The sequence below is a fragment of the Scyliorhinus torazame genome, chromosome 7 (genome assembly GCF_047496885.1).
Source record: "Scyliorhinus torazame isolate Kashiwa2021f chromosome 7, sScyTor2.1, whole genome shotgun sequence".
NCBI lineage: Eukaryota > Metazoa > Chordata > Chondrichthyes > Carcharhiniformes > Scyliorhinidae > Scyliorhinus > Scyliorhinus torazame.
The window spans coordinates 61,397,263-61,408,071 of record NC_092713.1 but is presented as its reverse complement, the minus strand read 5'-3'; the positions used below and the strand labels follow the sequence as shown (position 1 = coordinate 61,408,071).

The following is a 10,809-nucleotide window of genomic DNA, read 5'->3' as shown; positions in this document are numbered from 1 at the left end:
ACTCACCTCCGCATACTCGCGCAGTCCTGCGGTTACGGCACCACCTCAGAGTCCATGATCCGGGACCAGATCGTTTTTGGCGTTGCCTCCAGTGGCCTACGCCACCAGCTTCTAAAAATTAAAGGCCTGACCTTAGCATCTGCAGTTGGAGCCTGTGTCCTGCATGAAAATGCGACCAGCCGCTATGCTCAATTTCAGGAGACCGAATCGGCACGGAGGGGGTCCCAAGCGATCGAATCGGCAAGCCAGACCACCCACGAGGCCAAACGCATCCAGGCAATCGACTTTCTCCCGGCCCCCGGACGAGGGTGGCCGTTTTGTGCGCTTTTTGAGGCCTCCCGCGTTTGTGCGCGCCAAAACCTACGGCAACACTGAGGGACGTGCTGCGCAGGCGCGCCCGACGCAAGACCGAACTGCGCATGCGCAGTGGCGTAACGAACGCCATGACGTCATGACATGCAGCAACTGTGGAGCTGCACATTTAAAAGGGCAATGTCCTGCAAAAACTCGACAATGCCTACGCTATGGCAAGATGGGCCACTACGCTGCCCACTGTCGAGCGGCTCAACCTGTGGGTCTTCCACATCTCCGACAACCTCGCAGACACGTGTGGACCATCCAGCCTCCACATCACAACATCCAAACCGACGACACAGACGACCAAGACGCCTTCCGGGTTGCGGTCATTGATGTGAACCGGGTCAACACCATCAATCCGGCCGATGAATGGAGTGCCACCCTGACGGTCAACCGATCGCCGATCACTTTCCGCCTGGACACTGGCGCCTCCGCCAACCTCATAGCATGGTCAGCATTCTATGCCATGAAGGTCAGACCACCAATCCAGCCATCCCGGTGCAAGATGGTCAACTACAACGGGAACGTTATCCCGGCCATGGGATCCTGCCAGCTCCAGGTAACACACAAAACACACACGGCCACACTCTTGTTCAAGATAGTTGGCTCATCGAAGGACTCCCTGCTGGGCGCACAGGCATGTAAGGCTCTCCACCTTGTGCAACAAATTCTCTCTCTCTCTCCAGACGGCACGTCTGACTTCCCGGATGCAGAGTTCAACGCACAGCTCCAATCGCTCCTCGCCCACAACCAGGAGGCATTCGAAGGGATGGGAACACTGCCACACACCTACCAAATTCGCCTCAAACCGGACGGCATCCCGGTCGTTCACGCACCTCGCAGGGTTCCTGCGCCACTTAAAGACCACCTCAAGCTGCAGCTGCAGGATCTCCAGGACCAAGGGGTCCTATCCAGGGTCACGGAGCCCACGCCATGGGTCAGCTCCATGGTGTGTGTCAAGAAGCCCTCTGGCGAGCTCCGCATCTGTATAGACCCCAAAGACCTCAATGATAACATTATGCGGGAACATTATCCCATACCCAAACGGGAGGAGATCACCAGTGAAATGGCCCAAGCGAAGATATTCACGAAACTGCATGCTTCTAAAGGATTTTGGCAGATCCAACTGGACCCGTCCAGCCGAAAGCTATGTACCTTCAACACCCCTTTCGGCAGATTCTGCTACAACCGGATGCCATTTGGCATCATCTCACCATCCGAGGTCTTCCACAGAATCATGGAGCAGATGATGGAAGGCATCGAAGGGGTCCGCGTATATGTGGACGATGTCATCATCTGGTCCACCACACCGCAGGAGCACATACATCGTCTCCAACGCGTTTTTGCCCGCATACGGGAAAACGGCCTGCGCCTCAACCGAGCCAAGTGCGCCTTTGGCCAGACCGAATTGAAGTTCCTGGGGGACCATATCTCCCGGTCAGGGGTCCGTCCGGATGCAGACAAGGTGAGCGCCATCACAGCCATGCCACAGCCGGCCGACAAGAAGGCTGTCCTACACTTCCTTGGCATGGTCAACCTCCTAGGGAAATTCATTCCCAACCTTGCCTCCCACACAACGACTCTGCGCCACCTCGTCAAAAAATCTACAGAGTTCCAGTGGCAACACACACACCAGCTGGAATGGGAGGAGCTCAAACGCAAACTCACCACGGCACCAGTGTTGGCGTTCTTCGACACGTCTCGTACCACCAAAATCTCAACTGATTCCAGCCAATCCGGCACTGGAGCAGTGCTCCTGCAGAGGGATGACACGTCGTCATGGGCCCCGGTTGCCTATGCGTCGCGGGCCATGACCCCCACAGAGCAGCGCTACGCGCAAATCGAAAAAGAATGCCTGGGCTTGCTAACCGGTTTATACAAGTTCCACGATTACATCTATGGTCTTCCACGGTTCACGGTCGAAACTGACCACCGCCCCCTGGTCAGCATAATAAACAAGGACCTGAACGAGATGACCCCTCGCCTCCAGCGCATCCTACTTAAACTCAGGAGGTACGACTTCCAACTGGTCTACACTCCAGGGAAGGACCTCATCGTGGCAGAGCAGTGAGCACGCCGCCAGATGCGGAGGGGTTCGTATGTCAGGTCGAGGCACAGGTGGCCTTGACAGCGGCAAATCTGCCGGCTGACGACTCCAGTCTGACCCGCATCTGCCGAGAGACAGCGGCCGACTCCTTTTACAGCGAGTGATGCGCCACATGACGGGAGGATGGCTCAAAGGGCAGTGCTCGCAGTTCTATAATGTACGAGACAACCTAGCCATCATTGATGGGATCCTTCTGAAGCTGGACCGGATTGTGATTCCGCACAGTATGCGCCAGCTGGTTCTCGATCAAATACACGAAGGCCACTTGGGGGTCGAGAAGTGCAGATGGAGGGCCCGAGAGGCGGTATACTGGCCGGGCATCAGTGACGATATTGCCAACATGGTGATCAACTGTACAACCTACCAAAGGTTTCAGCTGGCGCAACCTCCTGAGACGCTTCTGCCCCATGAGCTGGTGACGTCCCCCTGGGCGATGGTGGGTGTCGACCTATTTCACGCGCTTGGCATGGACTACTTCTCCAATTACCCAGAAGTCATACGCCTGCACGATCTGACGTCGTCTGCTGTCATCAGGGCCTGCAAAGACACCTTTGCTCGCCACGGCATTCCGATGACTGTCATGTCGGACAATGGGCCCTGTTTTGCCAGCCATGAATGGTCGTCCTTTGCGGCCTTGTATGGCTTCACACACGTGACGTCCAGCCCTCTGCATCCCCATGTCCAATGGAAAGGCGGAGAAGGGCGTTCACATTGCCAAGCGGCTCCTCTGCAAGGCTGCTGCTGCCGGATCGGACTTCTACCTCGCCCTGCTGGCCTATCGCTCGGCCCCACTAGCCACGGGTCTCTCGCCAGCACAGCTGCTGATGGGTCGCGCCCTCAGAACCACTGTGCCTTCCATCCTGGCACCAACAATAGACCATGCTCTGGTACTGCATAGGATGCAACTGCAGCGCGATCGCCAGAAGAGATCGTACGACACAAGGGCAACTGATCTTCCCTCCCTGGCCCCTGGAGACAACGTCCGCATTCACCTACCAGACGGTGGCTGGTCAGCACCTGCCGAAGTTCTCCGACGCGTGGCTCCCCGCTCGATCCTGGTACGCATGCCGGATGGATCCGTGCGTAGGCGCAATCGCCGAGCCCTTCGCCTACTTCCACGCTCGCAACGGAACCATACACAGACGCCGTGTCCTCCACTGGCTCCTGATAGCGACTTCGTGGAGCTGCCATATACCATGCCCCTTCTGTCGCCGCCCGTGGCCAGGCTCGCACCTCAGCCGGTGGTTCTCGACCCACCCTTGAGGCGGTCAACCCGAATTCGTCACCCACCTACTAGACTGGACTTATGCGACTGTTCACACGTCAAATTTTAGCAACTACTGTATTGTAACATGTCACTGTTTTATCGTTCCAGGCCTCGTTTGATTGGTCCAAATTTCAACGTTCTTCTTCTTTTGTTGTGGTACAACCTCGTTAGCATGTCACACCTGACATCGCCCCTTGTATATAGTTACGCCACATGTACATGCTGTAAATATCACGCACACACACCTTTAGCTGCACTCAGGACACATTTATATTTATAACCACGTAGGCACATAATCTTGTAAAAAAAGGGGGGATGTCATGATATTCAAACACACATCACAACACACACATCATGATAGACAGACCAACAGACCAATTAGCACACATAACACGACAGCCAATCACAGACAAGAGCAGACACAGTATAAGACAAGAAACACGACACCTCCTGGTCAGTCCACCTGGAGACAGGACAAGGCCAGGACCTCATTAACAAGACACTCATACGGTCACCACGTGCTGAGTACCAAGTCAGATGTGTAAATAACTAGTTGGAATAAAACTGCGTTGTACCAATCGCAACCGTGTTGGTTCGTCTGTACCTCAGAGCACCCAACACCACAGCTGACACGGTTCGTCGATAATGGAGGGATTGAATGCTTGTGGAAGGAGGAGCAATCAAGCGGGCTGCCTTGTTCGTCATGGATGGTGTTAAGCTTCTTGAATGTTGTTGGAGCTGACTCATTCAGGCAATCCGAGAGTATTAAAACACATTCCTGACCTGTGCCTTGTAGATGATGTACAGGCTTTGGGGAGGGGGTGGAGGCAGGAGGTGAGTTACTTGCCGCAAGATTCCTCCCCTTTGACTGGTAGGCACAGTATTCATATGGCTGTAATATTTAAGCATCTGCCGCAACAAACCTCCCTGCACACATTATGGTTAGTTCACTTTGAACATAACAGCCTTGTAAAATCCAACAGAACTTCCAGCACTGAAATCCAATTTTGGGGATAACTCCAGAGCCTTGACTCCGCTCGGTCTGGGTTCCAGTGTTTGACCAATGAATTGATTTTGGGGGCGGAGTTTATATATGTGTCTCTGTGTGCCAGAGCGTGTTGATTTCAGTCCCACTGTGGAAACACGTGGCGCTGTTGAGACTAAGGCAGACAAGCGCCTTCTCTCTTTCTCCCACTGCGTGACTCATTCGCAGGTTATTTATAGCCTTTTGGTCGGGGATTCAGTTCGAGCTTTCGGGAACAGTAGTGAGGATGGAGACGCTAGACCGCTGGAAGATCTGTTTGTGTCTTTTTGTTACAGTGCTCAGCCCTTCTCTTGGTAGGAACAGTTGCTATTAATGTTTGTCGGTGCATTTGTTTTGAGCAAACTCGTCATTTGTATATTGCATGTGTACAGTATTTGTGGGGTTCACCCCCCCCCCCTCAACCTTTTCACAATTTAATTATCTTCAGATGTCGACTTCGCTTCATTCAGCACACGGTGGTTCAATCTTCGCGAGATTAATGCGGACGAGCCTTTTCCTTTGTAATTAAAGGGCAGTTTCTTGCTACTACTTTGTATGCAACGGTTTCCCCAGTTTTTGGCAGGGTTCAGCGATACTTATATATATATATATATACCAGCGACATATTTTTTCGCCCAGTAAAATGGTTAACATTTTGCACACCTTTCGGCAATGGGTTAAACTGTAACACTTTCAAGGAGTTGTGCGGGGATCGGGTGCAAAGATTCCCAGTAACGTGCAGGCATTCGTATCGAACTCCGGAAATCTTTTAGAATTTAGCTTTATGTCTCAATTGCTTTGGCGTTTGGAAATTTGACTTCGTTAAAGGTCACATTGCGTTTAATTTGTTGTAGGTGAGGAAGTTGGACGTGATTGCGACCTCCCACTGGCCAGAACTGACCCTTTGCAACGCTGTAACCAGCACTGTTCTATAATCAGTTGTTTCCATTTCAAGATAGCTGGGTATGAGAACTTGCACAAGCAAACTTTTCCCTTTTTGGAAGGGGGGTGGGGCTTGAGTGATGATGTCCCAATCATTGGGCCTATTTGACAGTTTTGTTTTCGATTTGGCAGGATCATGATCTATCTAGACTGAGAATGCTTTTAAGTTTGGGGCAACAGTCTAAAATACTGAGTCTGGCTTATTTCATGCTGCAGTTCTCTTAAACGTTTAATTTTCTTAATTGAAAGGAGCACAATTGGTGATTTCATTGAGTACCCAGTACAGAATCTGTAACATTTTAAAATAGTTTTAACATTTTAACTCTTAACTTCTTGCTGCAGGGAGCTTTGAAGAGCAACACAGATCAGACATTTTAACATTTACTGTCAGAGCAAACATAGATGCAGTCGGCTTACCAGTCAAGGTATCTATCAGAAGTAGTAAATGACTTGTGGCCAGGCAAACTTGGTTTTTTAAAAGTGTTGATTGTTGAAGGAAGCGAATTGGCCAACATCCCTTGACGGCCTTAAATTTCATGTATTCGAGACTGAAGAGCAGAATTTGAACCCACAACCTTCTGATGCAGAAGTAAGCCTACGAACTGAGCAGATTAACTTTTTTGTTTATTAAATAGTATATCCTAAAATACTTGTACATGTGGATGGTGAGAAATAACAGGATGATGTAAATGTTTTTTTAAAAGTTTGTTGGAATGGTTGTTTAAGATTTCCTATGTGCAGTGTCCTTGAAAGCACTGCAGTATTTGTACAGTGATACAATCAGTCACGTGGGAATGTCATTCCATTACTGACCGATTCTCCCTGTATGAGCATAGTAAAAATGGAATGGGAAAATTGTGCCTCCTACTTTTGTGAGTGATAATATTTTACTGCCGTGTCCCAACATAGTAGTGTTTCAAGCTTTTACGTTGAATTCTGAAGTAATACACACAGAATCCAACCCAACAATGCTCCTTTAATGACCAATCCAAGCCAAAAGGATTAGTTTTAAACTGGTTATTTGTATGTGATTTGTGTACTTGGAACTGTATGGGTTCTTGCTTGGGTATTGGCTGGGGAGCAGCTAATGCTCCCGAATGCAGACATCAATATGAAACCGTGCATTTGAGCAGAAACAATCCAATTCCATAATGGTGCTTTTAATATTGGGACATTGCTTTCTAAATAATGATGCAGCTCTGTGTTCCTGTACAGCTACAACATTGACATCTACCAAACAAGGTAGAAAATTGCCCAAGTATGTCTCTTCTGGAAGAAGGACAATTCCAATCCAGCCAATTACTGCCCAATTAGCCTACTCGCGTCAGTAAAGTGATGGAAGAGGTAACTGACAATTGCTATCGAGGAATACTGACCAAAAACTTGCTCATTGATGCTCAGTTTGCGTTCTGCCAGACCACTTGACTTGCTCTCATCTCATTTCACCCTTGGCGCAAACATGGACAAAATTCTAGAAGTGATTTAAGAGCAACTGCCTTTTGCACTATGGTAGCATTGAGTTTGGCATCAAGGACCCTGAGTAAAATGGAAATTGGGTGAAAACTCTCCACTGACTGGAGTTGCATATAGTACGAATTAAAGATTTTTGTGGCTAAGATATAGTCCAGGCGTCATAGTTATCTTTATAAAACCTTAAGATCACAGTTTGTGTCCTGTGTACAGATTTGTGCTCCATACCACAGGAAGGATGTTAAAGAAATTCTGAGCCTACAGTGTAGAAGATTCACTCCGATTGTTACCCAGCATGAGGAAATATAGACATGACGAAATATTTGTATGGAGCAGTTTTGTTGGAGAAAAGACAATTGTGGAGATTTGATATTATTTTTTAAACATAGGAAGGAATTAGCAAAGTAGATAGAAACAGACCAGTGATTAAGTGGTCTAAACCAAAAGGAAATGAATGTAAAAGATTCCTGACCAAGTACAAAGGACATTTTCTGCAAAAATTGAGGCTGTGGATTGCACCACCAGGATTAGTAATTGAAGCCGAGATCATGTCAACATTCAAAATGTTGGTTGTTGAAGATAAAGGTTTTAGGAACAGGGTAGGCACATGGGATTAAGATCACTGGTCTTGTGAAGGTTAAGCACAATTGCAGATGAGGCATAATGGGTGGGATTCTCCAATCCCGCGGCAGAGTGTCCACGCCGTCGTAAACACCGTCGCGTTTTATGATGGTGTGAACGGGCCGCTGCCAGGACTAATGGCCACTACAGGGGGCCAACACGGCGCTGGAGCGGTTCGTGCTGCTCGAGCTGCTGATCCTGGCACGAACTATGCGCCGCTGGGATCCGCGCATACGCAGTGGCGCTGGCGCCAACGCATGCATGCGCAGTGGCCTCCTTCAACGCGCCGGCCCCGACGCAACGTGGCGCAGGTATACAGGGGCCAGCGCGTAGGAAAGGAGGCCCCCAGCCAGAGAGGTCAGCCGCCAATCGGTGGGCCCCAATCACGGGCCAGGCCATATCGGAGGCGCCCCCCCCCCCCCCCGGGGTCGGACACTCCCCTCACAGGCCACCCCCCGACCCTTCCACGCCGAGTTCCCGCCGGCTGAGAGCAGGTTAGAACCGTGCCGGCGACACTTGTTTTTTTTTTTCACGGCTGCTCGGCCCATCTGGGCCGGAGAATTGGCGGGCCGGCTATGTAGAACGACCGGCGCCGCGCCAACTTTGCCAGCGGCAATGGCGCCGATTCTCTACTCTGCGGAGAATCGCGTGCGGAGAATCGCGTGCCGGCGTCGGGGCAGCGTGGCCTGGTCGCGGGGATTCTCCGGCCCGGCCCAGGGCTGAGAGAATCCCGCCCAATGTTTGTCAATTCTATATAAGTCTAATCCCTCTACTTCTACCTCCATCATATTGCCTACTATCTCCATTGCTGGTTCACCTGACAGCCACTGGGACAACAATTCATGCCTTTTCATTTCTGCATCTGACTCCAAAGGCAAAATACTGTGGATTCCCAAAATCTGAAATAAAAACAAGCTGCTGGAAATACACAGCAGATCAAGGCAGCATCTGTGGGGAGTAGAACAGAATTAACTTTTCGGGTCTGTGACCTTTCATCAGAATCAGGAAAAGTTGGGTGTCCTAATTTCAATTCCTTCCATGCCAGACTCCCCAGGTTCTGCTCTAAAGTGACTGTAGAATATCCAGAGATTTGCTGCCTCCCATATTCTGACTTGCACAAAACCCCACTCACCTGTTTTTTTTTGTCTTTGCCATGTGTCACATGCTGCAGACTTCACAATCCTTGCTCTTAACTGCAAATCTCTCGACAGCCTTATTCCTTCCTCTGTTACACCTCATCTACTCTCCTGCTCGCGTCCTCTATCATATAATGCTAGTCTACAAATGTGTTTCTTATTTCCGTAAACTCTACCCAACTACTTCTTTCTGGGGAACCCTGCCCCCAAGACTTTGTTTCATTTCTTCTCAGCATTAACTTGGGCGGTGTATTTGTCAACCTCTGCTAATGTCTTTTCTGTTTGATTCAACCCCAACTGTGATATGGTTTTGGACAATTTGCTGTCTTAAAGGAGCTATATGTGTAGTGCTGTAAAGCAATATAATTGAGATCAGGCACTCCCAAGATGCATAGAATATGAGTATTGCAGTCTATTGTCCCAACATGCAACCCTGTTGTTATGCATGTTGATGTTCATACATAACTAGTAAAGTGGTCCAAACCACACAAGTGTCAGGATGAGTGTCTTTGGATTTCTATGCATCACTTGTAAAGCACTTTTTCTTGGCAGTAAGTTCCTGAAGCATGCCTGGGAAGAGTGGGGAAGATTTTCTACAACCATTTCTTACCTGTAAATCAGAAGACCAGCAAGAGGAATTATCTGGTGGGATTGTTAATATACCTGAGTTTTCTGGTGGGCAGTTCAATGAGTGCTCAGCAAGCAGGAGGCCTAGTCCTTGTTTTTCTCGGGCTTGTATGGCCTAACCTGGACGTACTCGAACAAGGGGTTCTACCAAAATGCATGCGGCAGTGTGCTGCTTCACTATGTGAGGAGCTAGGAATTTAACCAAATACTGTGCAGTTACCAGTGAACCTTTTATGGAGGGGAAGGTAAGTGACAAAGCAGCTGAAGGTGGCTGGGCGTAGAACACTACTCTTGAGGAGTCCCTGCATCAATGTCCTGAAGCTGAATGATTGGCTCCATCAGCCACAATCATCTTTCTTTAGATGAGGAATGACTCCAGCCAATGGAGAATTTCCTCCTGATTCCTATTGGCTTCCTTAATACAAGGGTTCTTTGCCCTGCTCAGTGAGATTTTGCTGTGATATCATTAACAGTCAGACTCGCCTTGCTTCTTGAATTCAGCTCTTTTTTTGTCCATGTTTGGACCGAGGCTGTAAGAGGTCTGGAGCTGAGTGCCCTTGGATCTGAACATCATCGAGCACGTTATTGGTAAGTAATTGTTGCTTGGTAGCATTATGGAGGAACCTTCCATCATTTTGAGAATAGGCTGATGTGCTGCTTTTTGGCCAGATTGGATTTGTCCTGTTTTTTGTGGACAGGGTATATCTGCTGAATGTTCTCCAGTCAATGCCAGTGTTGCAGATGTATTGAAACAGCTTGATTAGTGGGGCAGCTAGTTCTGAAGTCTTCAGCTGTACAGCTGGGCCCATTGCTGTTGCTGGCCCTCAGCCATTTGCTTATCACGTGGAATTAATCAAATTGACTCATGTCTGGCTTCTGATGGTGGGTACCTTGGGTGGAGGCCAAGATCACACATCTGGCTGAAAATGGTTGCAAATGCTTCAGCCTAGCCTTTGATGTACTGGGCAGTGCCATCTTTGAGGATGGTGATCCTTCTCCTCCAGTTAGTTGTTAAATTGTCCATCACCATTCATAACTGAATATACCAGGACTGCAGAGCTTTCATCTGTTTGGCTGTGGAATTTAGTCCTATCAATAGAATGCTGCTTCTCTTTCACTTGCATGCCATTGTGTGGTGTAGTTTTATCAGGTTGGTGCCTCATCTTTTAGGTACTCCTGCACCTACACTCCTCATTGGTCCATGGTTCGTCCCCTGCCTTTATGGTAATGGTGGAGTGAGGTCCATGCTAAGCCATGA

The 10,809-nt window shown here is 49.2% G+C and overlaps 1 protein-coding gene across 1 annotated transcript in view; it reads left to right on the top strand.

Annotated features, from left to right (window-relative positions):
• Positions 1-4,857: 4,857 nt before the first annotated feature.
• The window catches only part of LOC140426257 (uncharacterized), a 110,199-nt gene continuing 104,247 nt past the window's right edge, over positions 4,858-10,809 (top strand). Inside the window, exon 1 of the mRNA XM_072510782.1 lies at positions 4,858-5,069. Coding sequence (XP_072366883.1) covers positions 5,003-5,069 — 67 coding nt within the window. The 5' untranslated portion in view covers positions 4,858-5,002. The remainder of the gene's footprint in view (positions 5,070-10,809) is intronic.